At 31.7% G+C, this 19,641-nt stretch overlaps 2 protein-coding genes across 6 annotated transcripts in view; one reads left to right on the forward strand and one right to left on the reverse strand.

The window, feature by feature from the left end:
* Atg6 (Beclin-1-like Atg6) overlaps positions 1–7,504 on the reverse strand; it is an 18,441-nt gene extending 10,937 nt beyond the window's left edge. For all 3 annotated transcript variants that reach the window (XM_014418119.2, XM_014418115.3, XM_014418117.2), the window contains exons 1-3: positions 6,850–7,504; positions 3,980–4,134; positions 1,662–1,813 (exon numbers count right to left, since the gene is read on the reverse strand). In XM_014418119.2, the coding sequence (XP_014273605.1) occupies positions 1,662–1,813; positions 3,980–4,134; positions 6,850–6,964 (422 nt within the window). In that variant the 5' untranslated portion in view covers positions 6,965–7,504. The remainder of the gene's footprint in view (positions 1–1,661; positions 1,814–3,979; positions 4,135–6,849) is intronic.
* Positions 7,505–10,475: 2,971 nt separating this feature from the next.
* The window catches only part of ssp3 (short spindle 3), a 78,124-nt gene continuing 68,958 nt past the window's right edge, over positions 10,476–19,641 (forward strand). The window contains exons 1-3 of one of the 3 annotated variants that reach the window (XM_014418127.3): positions 10,476–10,858; positions 11,451–11,530; positions 13,497–13,600. In XM_014418127.3, coding sequence (XP_014273613.1) covers positions 11,461–11,530; positions 13,497–13,600 — 174 coding nt within the window. In that variant the 5' untranslated portion in view covers positions 10,476–10,858; positions 11,451–11,460. The remainder of the gene's footprint in view (positions 10,859–11,450; positions 11,531–13,496; positions 13,601–19,641) is intronic. The other 2 variants (XM_014418128.3, XM_014418129.3) reach the window with 2 other exon arrangements.

The raw sequence follows: 19,641 nt of genomic DNA on the forward strand, positions 1-19,641 counted from the left end.
AGGTTATTGTTTTATACTTCAATACTTCATTCATTAAAAAGAGTAAAACCCCTCTCTTCATGCATCACAGTCAAGAAAAAAAGACACACCATGGAGATAACTGAACACATATGACGAATGCATAGAGTGGACGTAGTGCAACAAATGAACAGTGTTGACACAGCTTAATGTACGCAACAATCGCAGTGCGGACATAGCTTAACACATGTGATAACACATATAAGAAAAATGCACAGTGTGGAAATTGCTATAGTGAAGTAATCAGATAGACTAGTTCAGAAAATAATAAAAAAATGTATATTTCTTTTAGTTTAATCCTCAATATTAATTGTTAACTGTTTGTTTTTCTTATCCTTATTATTATTACATTAATATCAATAATTATAATTAACTGTTTTGTTTATCATGAAATATTACTTTATAAAACATTGAGAGAATAGTGTTATTTATAGTATTTATGAGTCAAGTTTCAAGCTTAAAGGACAATTCATCAATGAAATGGCATATTTTGACTTATTTATGCCCACCATACAATATCTGGTAACAAACCGAAAATTCAAAATTAGGATTTTGTTGTTTTCTCTCAAAAAACTGATATTCGAAATAACCTCTAACTATGAAATGATCCATATAATTTATTTTCCTCTTTAGTTAGAAAAGTTAGCACATCAATCACTGCTTACCTCAATAATTACACAAAATGCCGAATAATTATCAGCATGAAGTATAAGTAATAAAAAAAAGGAATGGAGCTTAAACATAACATTCTGCATTATTTAACTTATTTTCCATGCCTTCTGATAACTAAATACCTCCTTTAACAACATCAAAATATTTTTCAAAGAAAAGAAAATTTAAGATGAAAACAGTGAGGATAATGTTTTGTTTTTTAATTAATAAATTTTGTGGATATTAACAGTTATTCAAAATGGAAAAGCTTTTAAAACATTAACAAAAGTACATTGATTATAATGAAGCTTATTTTAATTTTTTTAAATCTTGTTGGTCACTAAACATGAAATCGATGATCAATGAAGAAAGATCCACTCAGCAGCAGTATAGGTTGCTGAAGTATTCTGGGAGTGGCTGGGAGGAAAGAAGAATAAATATGACAGTGCAGACCACTCTTCTTTAGGAATCCACTCTTGCAAGAGTTTTAGCACCTTATTTAGGCTTTATTCTCTCCTTAATATCCTCGTCCACCTAATCTTAGGTAAGCCTTGAAGTGCTTTATCTGATGAGTTTCCCAACTCTTTGACCAAGTTTCTACCAAAGCTCTGACAGTGGATGATTATTTATAAAGGGAACAAACTTAGGTGGAGGTAAATAATTAACACAAATTAATTATAAATAAATTATTTTAGAATACCACTCTTCTTTAGGAATCCACTCTTGAAAGAGTTTTAGCACCTTCCTTATGGCTTTATTCTCTCCTTAATATCCTCGTCCACCTAATCTTAGGTAAGCCTTGAAGTGCTTTACCTGATGAGTTTCCCAACTCTTTAACTGAGTTTCTACCAAAGCTCTGACAGTGGATAATTATTTATAAAGGGAACACACTTAGGTGGAGGTAAATAATTAACACAAATTAATTATAAATAAATTATTTTAGAATACTGAAAGAGATTATGGATAATATCAAAAATAATCATCAAATATACCTCTCAAGGAAATTTTTATAATCATCCCATTCATCTTCCATAAGTTTTAACTGTTGGTCCATCAAATCAATTAACATATCAGTACATTCTTCACATAAAGGATGATCTATTTCTGAGTTAGAAGAAAGAGTATCAAATAGACTCGCAGTTACCTAATAAAAATCAAGAAAAAGATTTAAAACAATTCATCATTTAAAAACAAAATACCAATTTACAAATTGCAAATGAGAAAATAGATGCAGAATTGATGAATAAAGTGAACTACGGAGTATTTAAAACTCTTATTTAAAATTTCACATAGTTACAATACTTTCTTTCCCCATACTGTATGCATTTCATAAACAGGTAAGTAAAAAAATAGATATTATTTACTTGCCAGTTTTAGTAGATGAAACTTTTTAAAAATGAAAACGACTTCCCACAATTAAGCATAAAATATTTTTTATTTCATGGGGCTTTGTAATACTGTTTGGTCATTTAAATAAGATTAAAATAAATAAAATTCATAGCATGACAAATAAGGTTCTAAAGCATATTTATCCAAAATTTAGAAATATTTAGTAAACTAATCTCTAAGCAATAACATCTAAGGACATTAACATCTAAATTACAAATTTTTTGTCTTTAAATGAAGTGATTATCATAAAATTTCCAAGTAACAAAACATACATAGAAAAATTAAACGTTTACATTTAATACAATATTTTTAAATGAAAGTTAGATCAATGCCACAAAATAATTACCGCAAGGCCATCAACAGCCATAAAGCTAGGTGTGATGGCATTAATTGACCAATGAACTAATAAGTCAGAGGTTACAATTAAACCTGGAATACTCTCCCCAATTGAGAAAGGAATGAAATAAACCTAGGGGAAGAGAAATGAACCACCTAAAGTCAGACAAATTTTTAAAAATTCCAATAAGGAATGATAGAAGTCATATTTACATCACCGTGATTGATTATAGTTATCATTTAATTGATAAAAAACATCATTAAATCTAACTAAAACTTGGTTGAGAAGTGCTTTTTAAAAAGGGATATAGTAAACCCTTTGCTCAATTTTTTTATCACTATTAATTTCATCAGAATAAAATACAAGTAGTTTTCTGAACAGTAGTATTAAAAAATCTAAAATTTGATAAGGTTTTCTGAAAAAAATAAAATTGACTCAAGAAATAAAAATTCAAACACAGATCACTTTAAATGCCTTTAAGAAATTCTTGTATCAATTTAGAAGCAAACCAAACAATGTATTTGGTGATTGAATGTGAAACAAAAAAATTTTTTGATATGGGGCTATTAAAACTATTGCCAATTTTAGATTGGAATTAAAAAATAAAGATCCATACACATAAATTGTTTTTCTTGACTTAAGGAACATGAGTCGAATCTTGATTATAACAAATAAGAATTGAAAATTACAATCATAAAAAATTATTTGTTCTTCAGTTCGACTGTTCTCCACAAGCACTGATAACTGCCATAGAAATGAGATACCTAAAAAGATTCTTTGATAAGACAGACCAGTTAAACAAGTTTTAGAGGGGTGACAACTAAAATAGTTTAGTTATGTGTCTGATATGGGTATTGATATAAAAGCTAAATGGGTCCTGGAAGCAATATCAGAGGAAAGAAGATCTACAGACAGGCTCAGGCTAGTGGAAATGCCAAATGGTCAAGTTAAAACAGGATATCATTTATGTCAATTCAATAAATTGCGCAGTTGCATTCTAGTCTCTCTTCGTTTCTAGTAAAGCTATTTACAAACTTAAGATAATAAGCAATATTTGAAATATACAATAATAAAAGTACTTTACTCAAAGTTTAATTAAATTTTGTAATGAAAGCAATCAAAACATTTTTTAAATCAAATTTCTTTTCCCAGTACTACTGCAGTAAACTAAGACTTGTCAATAGGTTTGAATGAAATAAAAAAAGTAGGTGGTAGAGAAAGGAGTAAAATAAAATTGTTTGGGTACTTAAAGAAAGGTACAGATTCAAAAAGGCTAAAAACTGATCTAACTGACCTGGAATTCGCACTATGGAGAATTAACTTTTTAGAAACTGATTTAGAAATTGACTTTCCAGATGCAAAAAATAAAATAACACCTAATCTCTACTTACCTATTGATAACCTGATCTTGGAGACAGGGGGAATAATGTTTCTCAAAAATAACAAGTTTTGGAAAAAGATAAAAAGAACTGTTTGAAAAACAGTAGTATAACAATGTAACCATTGAACAATATTTCTACTGAAGTATGTAATACATTTAAATTAAAATATACAACATCAATATAAATTCAAGATAAGCCATACCTTCATGAAATGACTTAAATCGCCAGGTTCTCTTTGAGTTCCTAAGAGAGTAAACCCATTTATACCATTTCCCGAGTCATCCAATTGAAAGGGTGGGACAAAATGATCAATTACAGCTGCTTCTAAGTCAACTTCAGGTGATATAGTCACAGGCACTGAACATAAGGACAAAAACAATAAAATTACTATTATTTTTCCATAATAATAACTGGAGTAAAATCCACAAAATATTACATAAACTGGAGGTTAATATAAAATTTGGGAATCAGAAATGGACTATTTTAATTTTATGATAATAGTTAATCCAATGGAAAATTAAAAACTAATGAATTCCTAATATACAAAAAAAGCTCATGGCAGGAAATTCAAAATTTCTACTTATTATTACTCCTTTAATTAAATCACAGTTAACAAACAAATCCTCAACGGATCCTTTACCTTGGAGGTCGATCCTATAATAACTTGTAGCAGTCTGTATAAATGAATCCTGCTGTTGGAGCTTGTTTTGCAAACAAAAGGCACAAAGAAAACTCAATCAAATTAACCGTTTGAATATTTATAAAATTATTTAAGAAAATAATTGGGATCTAGATTCTTTCTATTAGGCATGCTGAAGTTTTGACCCAAACATGTGGGCCATCATCAGGGTGTGTTCAGCACATATGGGTAAACAATATATGTTGGCATCTCTAATAAAATAGAAAAGTCTACATATCTAATAAAAATAAGTCAACAGTGATGAACATGTACACAACAGTGAACATAATCCATTATTATCATTATGGCACTACGGTCCTGCAAGAACCCAGGCCTCCTCCACAATGGCCAACCAGTCTACACGGTCTCTTGCTTTCTCCTTCCATCTGCCAACCTTCAAGAGCATCAAATCCTCCTCCACATTGTCCAGCCATCTGATCCAGGGACATCCTCTTTTCTGTTTTCCATCTGGTTTGCCATAAACCATCTTTTTGGGAATCCTTTCATCGGGCATCCTCTCAACGTGTCCTAACCATCTTAATCTTGCACTTTTTATTAACGCCACGATGCTAGGTTCCCGGTACAAATTTATCAGTTCCTCATTCCTTCTTCTTCTCCAGACTCCATTCTCCGTGACTCCTCCCCATATCCTTCTCAATACCTTTCCCTCCCAGGAGTTAAACATCTGTTCTGCTTTTCTTGTCAAGGGCCATGTTTCTCCCCCATAGACACTACTGGCCTTACGATGGTTTTGTAATTGACCACTCTCATCCTTTTAGAGAGAGTTCAAAATTCAGTATTTTCTGCAGTGAGAAATGACATTTATTTCCTGCTGCTATCCTGGCCTCTATTTTGCTCTCTACTTTGATATCATCTGTAACCAGGCTTCCCAGGTACTTAAACTGGTTTACAGAACTGAAACTGTGGTCTCTGAACGTCACTTAACTATTCTCTTCCTTATCCTCTCTTGAGCTTTTCATGTACACCGTCTTGTCTTCATTCGCAACAAGGCCCAATTCATATGCTGCTTCTTCGAATTCCTAGAATGTTCCTTTTAATGCTGCTAAGGTTCTTGCGACAATGACTACATCATCTGCATATGCTAAATGTTGAGACTGTCTATTGTAAATAGTCCCTCCTGGATTAGTTCTGATTAAACGAATAGCTACTTCTAATGCTATATTAAATAGAAGAGGAGCCAGAGGATCCCCCTGTCTCATTCTCTACAGAAAATTCCAGGGACAGCGAACTTCCAAGCTTAAATCAGTAGGTACTGTTCATTAGTGTCATAATCCATTACAATTATAAAATTAGTTAATTACTAAATTTATTAGGTTTAGTTCAGCCCTTAACATATTTTCATTATCCAGAACCAAAATGATGATTTATAACAACCATAATTGAGAAAATAACAATTTGACACCAATAGTTTGTTTGAAAATAACTATTCATGGAAAACTTATAAATACATATTAGGTATACCAGTTACACCACTAACTCAACTTAATTATAAACAGGTCATACAATTTTAATTGATTTAGTTATGTAATAATTAACATTTTCACATAGATCAATTATATATTAAATATTTCCAACAATTTTAGACCATTATTAACTATACCACAATCTACGCAGCAGTTTGTGTCATGAAACATATTAGACAACACATACTCATTTGTGATATACACGTAGATATTTGAAGATCATTTTCTAACTTAAACAAAATTATAGATGAATTTTAGAAGCTAAAACTCATTAGAAATTGAATGAAAATCAGAGATCATGTCAACAATTTGATCCAAATGTTGAAACATAAATAATGAAATTGGGGAAAACAAGTTATAGAATTCAATACAAGCAGATACTAAATATATATGCATAAATAGACGTTTTAACTAGTAAACAAGCTAATTTTCCTAAATAAACATTTTTCAATGCTCGAAAAATTCGAAAAAAAATGTTCGATGTCCAAGGTTTTCATCAATTCCGAAGATTATAATATGGTTTGACAAATATTAAGTCTAACACTTTAGCAACAGTGCAATTTAATTTGTAATAGCAAATATAAATTACGTTATTATTTTTTTTTTGTCACAGTGAAATAGTATGTTAGATAAAATAAAATATCTACCAGGAGGGGATAAAAGGACAACTTACAGATTAAAAAATAATCACTCAACATTTACATTATGTACTTTAATGCTTATCATTTTTTTTTTTTAAATACAAACATGATTTCCTGAGTTTTGTCGCTTTAAACTTAGATATCCAGTACAGAATATAATACAAGATCATATTTAATTCTACAGATATTACCTTTCTAAAAATATTTTAAATGTTAGAGGGTTGCACAGTGAAAATTTACATTAAAAACCAATCAAACAACTTCTTACATGATAATTCAGCTAATGCGTGTTCTCCTAAACTTGAAAAAGAAGAATCCAGTTTCAAAGGCTGGAGACATCTCTGACAGAGAAAGCTAACATTGACTTTTCTCTCACTTTGCATAATGTCTAAATGATGAAATGTCAATAATGTACAAATGTTTATAAACTTAACAACTCAAAAGGACAAGAAGTTTCTAGATTACTCCAAATAATTCTAGTTCAAAAACGGCAAGGAAGTACTCTGTACAATGTAAAACAAATATTTTATGGCAATATCACATTAGTTAAAGACAGTCCTGAATTATTTACACTAGTCCAGAATCAATAAGTAAATCATACTAAGGTCTAATCATATTCAAATAATAAAGTTTTCAATAAAAATCGTACGACACATACTAAAAATATTACGAAATGTGATAACTAATGTCATTTGAATGAAACTATCTAATCGCAAGTTATCTAATATCAGAATATCGCCATATTCAACTATAAAAATGTTCAACTAATACCCCCAGGAAAAAATCCCTTAAGCAATTGTACAAATTAGATTTTTTTTAAGAATTATCAAGACAAAATTGTCTAAGAGAAATTCAAAACATATAACATTCCAAGTTCTGACAAAACCTTAAGACAACTGCCGCCATTTATTTGAGGAAGTGTCAAGGCAATGCCAAAGAGGGCAGAAAGAAGACACTGAAAAAAAAACAATAAGGGAACAAATATGAAATGTAAGAACAATTAATTATACTAAAACAAAGTTTTCATTTACAGCCTCAATATCTATAAATAATTTTTAATATACACAATATAACTAACTCCAATAACTACATGTTTCTATCTGCCGACAATTGTGTGTAAAATAAACTGTGCGATACCTTTCAGATACCTTAGACAACGTAAAGAATAGGGCTGTATAAGGATAAGTCGACAAAAGATAAAGGGCAATATTAGAGGGTTGAGCATGATAAACCACTAACGATCGGTAAGCTAAGGCTATGGTTTTAAGACACTGCAAGAAGTTTATAAAGCATGAGAAACGGAGAGTATGAGTCTCCTGATATGGTGGAGAGAAAAAGTGTTTCTTCATTTATTCTATTTCTAAGATACAAATGGTCCCACATAACTGCTAAAAAGGAGTACAAGCGGGTGGATGAGCGCTGAGAGTGATAGATAATGTGGAAACTTACGAGGTCAGGGATGAGTCTAGACACAAAGAGCGTAAATTGCAAGAGGTATCAGGAAGAATGAGAAAACCAGTGTAGTGCAAAAAGTAGAAGATGAGATGTTCAGATCTACTGTTAGAGGATACTATAGTGCTTGCCTCTTATCACACTCTCTCTCCATGCCCAAAAAGTGAACCACAAAACCATCATAAGCAAGGTCATTTTTGAGAGGTATTATTATATATACATTTTTTTTTCGATATGACATCTCAATACTTTTCTCTATTGAATATACTCACGGTTAAAGGAAAACAAATGTACGAAGGGAAATTACAATCAGATAGTAGTGTAAATTTTAATTATATTGCAATTTACTATTCATACACCGGCCATTGCTCTTTTATTGACTTTTTTAAACAGTAACTAAGTAATAAAAACGTTTAAATGTCAAATGTTAGTTATGTTATAAATGCGAAAAACTCACAATTTATTTGCTTAATATGATAAATTACAATACTTAACTTTGTAAACAGTTAAATTAAAGTTTTCAAACGTAGTATTTGTAACCAACTCTTATATAAAAAAAGAAAAATCACGGTTATCATCATTTTTTGATGTGTCTCTATGTACAATAATGTGAATCTTAAGAAGACCTATTAACTGAGCAAGGTGGGACGTGAGAACATGAGTGCTGGGATTAGAAGATTGCGGAATCGATTACCACCTGGGCCAGTTAATATTTATTTCGCAATGGCCCTGAGAAATGAATCTTGATATTCCTACTCTAGGGCTGTATAAGTCCTCTATGGAGGACTGTGATTCTTGTACTAACTCCAATATCTTCCATACTAATGTTTGGAAGTACAGTTTCGTAATACCCTTCCATCATTAGCTCCAGGAAGACATTGACAGTATTTACCGCTGGGCTTCGGAAAATGGATTGTCTGAATCTGGCAAAAACCAAGGCCATTCTCATCCATTTGAAACCCTTCCTTACTGTACATTACTATAGCTCAAGAATGTACCTATTAAGTTTTTAAAAAATAGGAGTCACCTGCGATCAATAATTAATACGGAATAGCCATATTTCCCAAATATCCCGAAAAACGATCTCAACCCTCAAAAGCTCCTTAGAATTCCGTAATTCATTCCTCCAAATGAATCACTGAATTTATGGGATAACCCGTGAATGCTGTAGCGAGATCTTTGTCTTTCTTTGAAAAGAAACTTTTTATCTTTGTCCTTTTGGACAAAAGAAAATTTGTCCTTCTTGTCATTAGACGACACCTCTGTATGTGACAGTTAATAATCAGGATGTTGAAGAATTTCCCCTCAAGGCGAATTTAACATAAGTGGAGAGAGATATTGATGAACTTAGTTACTAGTTGACTGGCACTTCCTCTGACTATGAATCCTGGACTTATAGTATGATGGGTTTCGTGGCAGCTGTACTATAGGGTGTGGCATATATTCTCAAGAGTACTCTTCCAAGTCAGCGTATTTCCTGTATCGCTGATCCATCGCAAATCGCTGTTGTTGATACAATAGTTGTCAATTTGCTCGAGAATCAATTAGGGCTCCCCGATGGTATAAACATAAAACATTTCAATAGGCGATACGTAAGTCCTTTTGACTGATACTAAAACAGGTCATTAAAAAACATAAGGAAAGAAAACGCACGGTCACAGTGGGTAAATCACGTGAAATCGTTCAAAAGACACCCGAAAATACAGAAATAAGTGATCGTGAAACGACCTAACACATTGAATCATAATAAGGTGAAAAAAACACTTCTCAAATTGTGAGAAATCAGCTCCAAGACGTCAAACCATGACCCTACATCGCAGAATATAAATTTTTAAAAAATTTATTTATTGCTGTTTACAACTGCATTTACATAAAACACATTAAGTTAATTTGATCGAAGTTGTATTTTTGGATACGAGAGGAATTCGAAGGTTTAGTGGAGCCCCAAAGCTCCTTCTGTCCATATAGGGCTTATAGTTCACGATATAAATAACTTTATAAATTTTACTCTGAATTAGGTTGTATGGTTTTCTTATTTTCTTCACTTGTAGAAATTAATGGGGAATATTGAATGATTTCAGAATAACCATGCATGTATGGACAGTCAGTTTAAATAGGGTGTAATGGAATTTCAGGAAATATTATTTCTGTTGGTGGCTTATTAAATTTGGAATCGAAGAGATTCTTTGGGTGTTTATTGCATTTAGATATAAGTAAAGAGATAGGATGAATTAAAAATTATCTATCGAGTTATTATTAAGAAATATTAATAAAGATTACTTTGTTTACAGTCAACTTAGTTTATTAAATCTGAGTTTGGCTGGATATATAAATGATAGTAATAATTTAAATAATAATTGATAGAGAAATATAAGTTTTCGAAATTATAAAGTTCTTAATACAATATATTTCTCTTTGTTAGGTTTTAAGTCAACTCAAAACTGTAAGTGGCGGCCTCTATTATGTGTTGATACACCATTTGATGTCCAATTAACCATAAACAAATCGTTCACCTTAATTGATCTTAAGATTTAATAAATTAATTAATGTGTGATCGAACAAATCATGATTAACAGATGATTTAGCATTGTATTATTTTAGGTGCGATTTGAATGAAATACATTTATTATTATTTTGATGCTTGTTAAATTAAATTTATGTGTTTACATAAAGGTACTGTTTTCATGAACTGGATAGCTATTAAGTTTTTAGTTAAAGCTTATAATCTGTAATAGTAAATAGTTCCCCCTTATCATTATCATAAATCAAGTTATCTTTGATACTTGCCTAGGTTTTTAAAATGTTAACAGCTTATCACACTGATTGTAAGTCTATTTTTTTTAGTGATAATGTTTTTGAAATTCCCATGTTTTAATTTTATTTCTCATATTTGATAATATTGAGATGCAGAATTAGTTTTGCATCTGAATAAGTTGCTTTCTCATTCTTATACCATTGTAAAACATTCATCTTATTTTAAAACTAAACCTATTAGTTTTAAAATTAGCTTTTGGCTTTTTGAATATTATAGTTTTTTAATTATAGGCATAAATTTGTTTCCTCTGTAATCTCGTAGTTATGTAAATATAGATATATATTTATTGTTGAAAGTATTAAATGCTCTCCTTGTCTTTAAGATTTTTCCTACTAATATCTACTGATCTTAATATATATGAATATGATTTTTAAATGATTGTGTATCAATAAAGTAGTATTTTTCTTGGGTATTCATATTGTTTTGTCCAATCTTCCTTGTAACTACTTAATTTAGTTTAAAAAGTTATTTTTTAGAGTATGGTCATTTTATACCTCTATTTTAAAAATTAATTCTAGCTTGTTAGTTTGTGGTTATTATTAATATCGTTATGATCTAAACCATTTATGAACTATAAATATTACTGGTTTGTTCATTTACAGGAACATAAAAATGTCTGAAACTAATTTATCTGACCAGCCTTTGGAAGTTGTTGATATGAAAGGTAGCATAAAGAATAAAGGTAGGTTAATGAATTTACATTGTATTATGGTGATTTTTTTTTAGTCAGATGATTTCTGAATAATGTTTCTATTTTCTGACTACTCTGAGAAATAAATATTTATTGTCATTCCTTTCAAAACATGTCTTATCTTTATTTTCCTTAAAAATTCTTTATTTATGTTTGTGTAGATAGACATATATGTTAGTATTTATTTTTAAAAAAGCAATTGAACCTTTAATAATTAATAATCCAGCTTTCTATCAGAGGCTTTAAAATCATTGCCGATGTAGCTGTCCATACAATTTTTGGCATTAATCCAACATATTTTATCCTCATTGAATCTGCCCCATTAACCAGGCTAATTTACATCTTTCTTGATAGTTAACAAGTGAAAATTCCAAATAGGTAACAAAATTAAGGTCTGTAGATACTTATTGAACCCAGTCTCTAACTGGTATTACAGAATATGGGTGGCCAGCTTCTACATGTTTATTTTGATTAAAAGTAAGTTATGGTGTAACTTCTAAAATATTGATATTTAGCACAAAAGAACTTGTTTACTAATTTCTGAATTTAGAGATAAGATTTATTGATCATCATATTAATTATTTTTATGAGTCATTTAAGGAACATTTATTTATTTTGGAAAATTTACGATGCACTAGAGAATAATGTATGATTAATCAGACGTTTGTGTTTCTCCATTTGTTCATAATTTCATTCATGCTTACAAATGTAATTATAATGAAGATGTAATACTAAAAACAAGTAAGTAGCAATGGCGAGTTAAAATTTTCCTCCTGTCTGCTATGACCTCCCAGAAGTCATTTCATGGTCCGATTGAAAACATTTATCTATAAGGAATAGATCAGTATTTAAAAAAATAATAACTCTAAAAAAATTAATAATTCTTGCTAAAACGAGGAATTGATGTGGACCCAGCACTCCCACCCTTTCATATGGTCTTATATTTTTAAAACATTTATTTTTAAAGATGTGCGCTGCAATCTAAAACAAATAACACCAAAAATAATTAAAGCAAACATGATATTTATGTTCCACTTAAAAAAAAAAAAAAAATCATAATAGTAAGGAAAAGAAAACATAATTTCCTTTTAAATTTTATTCCAAGATAAATTCCTTTGCAATGTGAACTTATAAGGGAGTTATTAAGCAGAATTTAGGTAGTATAGTTAGTTGTAGTGTAGTAGTTTAAAGGGAATGATCTTTTTGTACAGGTATTACTAGACATCTTAAACATACATACTTTCAATATAAAAATCCAGAATTGTTGGTCCTGCCCTTATGTATGATCTTTCTTACTATGAAATCATTTAGTTTATATAAATAAAAATCATAAAGAGATTCCCCATTTTAAAGTGAGTTATAATGAAGCTCAATATAAGTAATCTCTTTTTAATTCTGTTCTACTCTTTAGAAGTAGATTATTTCAAGGTAAGATGAGACAAACTGTTTAATTGGGAAAGGTTGGTGAGGAAGACAATATTTACTTTAATTATTTTTAGCATTATCTCCTTAAGATCGGAACATACATTGACCAATTCTAATTATATGTAACATTCTGTAATGAAGTTTGCAAATCACTGAACTGCAATGGTTTATGAAATAGCTTGGTTAGTTCGGCATTTTGGGATGGCTGTAAATTTTTAAACCATTTCTTACTTTTAAGTTGGATTTGATTGGTCAAATAAGAACTGTACTGTGGCACAAAGCAAATGAGATCAAGCATTTGAATATCTATAAGGAGAAGTCCATTTCACATAAATGAGACAAGTCATAGTAAAAGTAAAGGACTGGTCTTAATTAGGCAATAGTGTCAATGTTTGAATAAATACTTGTACCTGACTAAAGAAATCAATTGAAACTTCAATTTGGTTTTGATTTCTTTTTGTGTAATTTATATTATTAACTCTGTTTTTCTATAGTCGTAAATATATATATATATTTTTATGTTTATTTTCAGAAAGAGGAGATCGATACAGTTTCTATGTTGTTGAAAGTGTTATAAGGGCTTGTGATGAATTATATCAGTACTGTTTGTTAAACATGGATTCAACATTATGTCATGTAATGTATTGTTAATCTTTCATATTACATATTTTTTTGTTATACCATTTAATGTTTCCAAGGTTACTTGTAAATCACTCATTTCATACAAAACTTACTTTAATTTTAACACATTCATTTCCCTATTTGCTGTCTACGGATGAAAAATGTTGCAATAAGGGAGATCTGAGAGCTTTCAAATGGATAAATTCAGGGGTGTGCACAGTGTGTCCAATGGACCTTAAGTGTTGAAATAAACACAGTTAAACTACTTTATTTTAAGTTGATTTTTTTTCTTATTATATTAAAGGAGAAATACAAATGTTGATATTAAATTTATATTTATCTATTAAATAAATCTAAAAAAAAGTTTTTTAATTAAAAAAGTATAGTGACAAAATAAATACATAATTGATGGATTTTGCGGATAACTTAGGTTCTAAATCATATAGAAACTCCCTGTTTAAAGAAAAGCTTGTATTTTAAGAACCTTTACCATTTCCCAAATATTGTTTTGATAAGTAAAAATGTTCCAGAATTACTGACAGTTATTTAAATCTTTAAAACCATCTAGAAGGATTTAACTGGGAGAATTTTTTTTTTTTTCTTAGTTTCAATAAGTGGAGTTTTTTAAAGTGCTAAAAAAAAAAATTGAATGAACAAGTTGAAGATTGCAAATTTGAATATGCTTTGAGTCGTTGTTAAAGAAGTACTTTTTTTTTTTCAATTTTTCTTTCCCTCTTCCATTTATTTTAAGATTTTTCAGCATCAATGGAACAATTAAATCATTATTCACCCTTTTTTACTAACAAAAATTAATGGGGAATAAGAATAAATAAGAACAAGAAATAAATGCTGAAGATTAGTGGCTCATCCTTTTTTTTATTTTTTATTATAATTCACATTACATAACAGACCAAGATTGTTTCTATAGGGATGACTATGGGAGATGACTAAAAGAAATTGAGATCCTTGTGGAGAAGAGAGGTGCGAGAAAGGGTGTCTTGTGAACCAAAGAAAGTAGGAAGGAACAATCGGAAAAAATGAGGAAGAGGTGGGAAGAAAGAAAGGAGAAAAGGGGTGTGTGAAAATAATGATATTCGCCTGGTCTTTCCTTGAAAAAAAAATTTACATTACATCTTGACTAATTACAATTCTTTATCCCTTTCTACTCTATAGCTCCATGACCATATTTCTTATTACCCAATCATATTTTTAGTGCTGAAAATTGTCTTCATTTAACGATATGGTCCTTATGAGGATCCTTTAGTCTACTTGATGTCTACTATTATTACATAACAGACCTGATATCTATTAAGTAATATAAATACAATATTTGTGGTTCTGAAATGCTTAATGTTATTACTTATTTATATGAATATGATTCCATACTTATATTTTCAAATTAAAATACAATTTACTAAAACATCCCAAGCAAGGCTGGATTCTAAACCATGTATATATTATAACAATAAAACATTATTTAAAGGAGATTATTGATCAATAATATATATTCATAAAATTTATTTGTCATCAAAAAATAGTAAATTTTTGAATTATTCAATTTATTTTAATGAAATAGTCAAATTATAGAGCGTTCTGATTGGTCTATTGAATAAAAAATATGGTAATGAAGCTTTAGGGTAAAAAGAGATGAAGTATCGTAACTTGTCATAATGTATTGTAAACTATAAAAAAAAAGGATGAGGTGCTCATCTCCATCACTTATTTATTTCTTGTTTCTTGTTAATTTTTGTTTGGAGAAAAAAATGAATAATTATTTAATTGTTCCATTGATGCTGAAAAATCTTGAAATAAATGGGGAAGGGGTTGGAAGAGGGAGAGAAAAATAGATACCCCTCAACATCAACTAACTCAATTCACATTCAAATTTTCAATCTTTTACCTGAATTTATAAGAGATGTAGAGGTGCATGAAACTGCAAAATTTCGCAAAAAAAAAATGTATATATATTTTTTTTATATAAATGGAAGTGAAAGAGAAGAGGGCCCAAGTTGGAGTCTGGCTGTAGCAGATTATTATTTATTCTGATATATTAGCCATAAAACATAGCAGTTGAGCATTATCTTGACTATAGTGTATCTTGGCACAACCGTAGGTGTCGAAGCAGAACTTCCCTATAATGTACAGAACTCCTAACCCCTATTGGGTTTGTAGTGGTAAATTTTTTTTTTTTAACGAATAATTATTTATTATTATTAATAATTCTTAGGTATTTATGATAAAATAATTCTAATTTTTTTAATGATATGAATTTTGCGGACTGGGTCATTTTTTATAATGGAAGTTTCAATGAATATTTTACCAATAATTTCAATAAACATTTTTATGGAAATCTTCAGCTTCTATTCAGTACCCGAAAAACATAAAGTAAGGCACTAAAAAACAATTGCAATAGAACTTTTCATTTCAATCCATTTTTGAGCACCATTGGAAATAGCTACGCTTGGGGCATTGCCAGTCCCAAGCCTGGATAAAGGAGAAGGGTTAATTCATGGGCCGACTCCCCATAAATCGTAAAAATCATATTGTAGAGAACACTCAACAAAGCCTCAGATGTAGGATTGATACATGGCAATCACATGGACCTCAGAAACGGACATATAAAATGGGGACCTGGAACGTACGTACTTTATAGAGAGCTGTAGCTCTTAAAGAGCTTACTGATGTGTTACAGAAGGCCTCTCTGGACATCTTGGCAATACAGGAGATGAGATGGACTGGAAAAGGTGCTATAAAGAGCAAGAATTTCATAACGCTATATAGTGGAAGCGAAAATAGGCATGAATTTGGAGTTGCATTTATGGTCGCGAATTGAATAAAATCCTTAATCCTCGATTTCCAACCAATTAATGAAAGGCTATGCAAATTACGCATTAGGGGCCATTTCCGGAACATTAGTTTATATGTGTTCATGGCCCTAGAGAAGAGAATGATGAAGAGGAGAAAGATATCTTTTATGAACAATTGGAAGATGCATATAGTACTTGTCCCAGTTACAATATGAAAATCGTGTTGGGAGACTTTAATGTACAGGTTGGTAAGGAAAAGGAGCTGAGACCTACCATACGAGTTCATAGCTTAAACCGTAGAACTAATGACAGTGGGTACAAAATGGTAAGCTTTGCACTATAAGCACTATGTTCCCTCATAAAAATGTCCATAAAGAAACATGACACTCTCTGGATGGCACCTCAGCTAGTCAAATTGATCACGTGCTGGTATCCTCCAAAAACTTTAATTGTATAAATGATATAAGATCGTATAGAGGATATGGTGTTAACACATTACCTCATTATGATGAAACTCCACCAAAGAATAAAATTTACTGCAAAGAAACAATAAATCCGGTACGAGCAGTGGCCACAGAAGGCCTAAAGACAGAAGGAATGGAAACTAAGTTTTCTGAGAAGTTTCATGAGATAGTTGTAAGTGGAACAGTTGGTGAAGCTACGGCGACAAGTGAAAGCAGGTGGAGGTGTATCAAAGTAGGATTGGCCCAGACTGCTAAAGAAGTGTTTGGAGAAAAAACAAGACATCCTCGTAACTATTGGTTTGACGAAGAATGTGTACAGGCAATCCAGAAGCGGAATTAAAAAAGATTAATGTGGATTAGTTGAAAGATATGGCTCAGTTACAAGAAGTACAAAGATGTCAGGATGCACACGAAGAGATTAGTTAGAAGCAAGAAGAGGGAAGCATTAAGGAAGCAGATTGAGGGAATTGAAAACTCAGGAAGTAGAAATGAGTCCCACAAGTTCTACAAAATGGTGAATAGTGTTAAGTGTGGACCGATCAGGAGAGCCAACCTGATCAAAGATGACCACGGCAACATACTAATGCTAGAAGAAGAAGTGCAAGAAAGGTAGCGGCAATATTTCAAGAGCTTATTGAACCCGAGAGAAGCAGAGGATTGTCTGGAAGACAGTGTACAATCACCAGTGGGTAATAATGATGAAGATTTGGAAGCCATTCTACCCGATGTAGAGTACATCGAAGACATCTTATTTAAACTAAACTCAAAAATGATAAATCACCAGGTAATGATGGACTCCCAGCAGAATAGTTTAAAGCAGGGCATCACGAAGTCGCCAGGGAACTACAGGACCTGATAGTTCAGATATGGGAAGAGGAGACCATACCCAAGGAGTGGAATGAGGCTGGGGTAGTGCCTATATACAAGAAGAAAAGAGAGTCAATGATATGCAGCAACTATCGAGGGATCAGTTTGCTTAACTCTGCATATAAAATTTTTTCCATATCCCTGTACAATAGGCTCCTTCCATATGTTGAACAGAAACTGGATGATTATCAAAGTGGGTTCCGGCCCAATGGGTCTACTATTGATCAAATCTTCGCCCTGATACAAATCTCTGAGAAGATGAAGGAATATCAGCAAACAACTTGGATGCTGTTCATTGATTTTCGGGTTGCCTACGATACAATCGTAAGGAGTGAGCTCTTAGTGGCTATACATGAACTGGGGTTCCTAGTAAACTCACCCAATTAGTAAAATGCACAATGGTGAGCGCAACCTGTAAAGTAAAATCTTGTGGATTATCAGAGTCTTTTGAAGTGGAATGTGGCCTAAGACAGGGTGACCCAATAGCTCCTCTTTTGTTTAATATCGCTCTACAAGCAATCATAAATAGAGCAGGAATAAATCAGGAAGGAACAGTATTCACAAAGATGACCTTAGTTCTGGCCTATGCAGACTACGTTGTCATCATCTGTAGATCCGTGCAGAGCATTAGTAATGCTTTTGAAGCGATGGATGTCAAAGCAAAAAGGATGGGCCTGCATATTAATGGGGAAAAACCAAGATCATGCTGTTGGGTAAGAAGCCTCTGGACCAGAGGCAGAGTTGCCTTGTAATGGGCCCCTATAATTTCGAAGTGGTAAGAAGTTTTTCTAACCTTGGCTCTATTGTCAATGAGAACCAGGATGAAGAAGAAGAAGTTAAAAGCAGAATTACTGCTGGAAATAGAGCCTATTTCTCCATTGTAAGGCTAATCAAAAGCAAACTTGTTGGCCGTACTACCAAGTTCATCCTGTACAAAATGCCGTTAAGGCCAGTCATCGCATACGGTGGAGAAACTTGGACCCTGAGCAATAAAAGCATTAACCTGCTTGATAGGTTTGAAAGAGTAATTCTAAGGAAAATCTTAGGGCCCGTATGCGAGAATGGTAATTGGCGAAGAAGGAAAAATGGTGAGCGTTTTTGGGCTCTATAAGGAATGTAGCATATCCTTGTACATAAGGTTACAGAGGCTTAAATGGCTTGGCCATCCAATGAGGATGAGCAGTTACATTCCGGATGGTGTGCGGCAACGTTGTAGGCCGAAGGGCCGATCGAGGGATGCTGTATGGCGGGATCTGCGACAACTGAGGATCCCAGTTACCTTTTCAGAAGATAGAGAAAAACAGTTGGCAACTGTTGGTCTAGATTGTTGCTTTGCGACTGAGCTAGCCAAGGGCAGCTTCACGTGCCTGTTGTGCCAGTAAAAGAAGATTGGATTTCACTATTGCATTAAAATTACAAATTGTACAATAAAAGTATAAGAGCCCCAAAGAATATTAAGTAAAGGCACTAAAAACAATTACACCAGAACATTCTACTGTGGACTATCATTTGATCGGACTAGATCACGTTTGGTCAATGAGATCTCAAATGCTCGTTTTATACCTGACCTAGAACCCTGATATACTATGTTTTTTCAATCTTCATATGTTATTAATTCCTTATATTAAAAATTATTGTACACACCAGAAATCATTTACACCCAATTTCATGAAAAGAGCATGGCTAATTTATCTGATATAAATTGAGGAACATGATTGAGTGATCGGTACCTATAAAATAGAAGTAGGAAGGTTGAGTTCTCATTTAATAGGGCTGCCACAAAATAAAAGTCAGCATACCCAGGGTAAATTCAAAATGGCGTTACTGTAGACATGAGGTTGCTAAGGTAATGCCTTAACTCACTCAGCTACTGCAGGCTTTTCTCTTTTACTTCCATGAATCATTTCATTTATGAGTG

This window comes from Halyomorpha halys, unplaced genomic scaffold, assembly GCF_000696795.3.
Source record: "Halyomorpha halys isolate HHAL.00 unplaced genomic scaffold, Hhal_1.1 Scaffold179.1, whole genome shotgun sequence".
Lineage (NCBI taxonomy): Eukaryota > Metazoa > Arthropoda > Insecta > Hemiptera > Pentatomidae > Halyomorpha > Halyomorpha halys.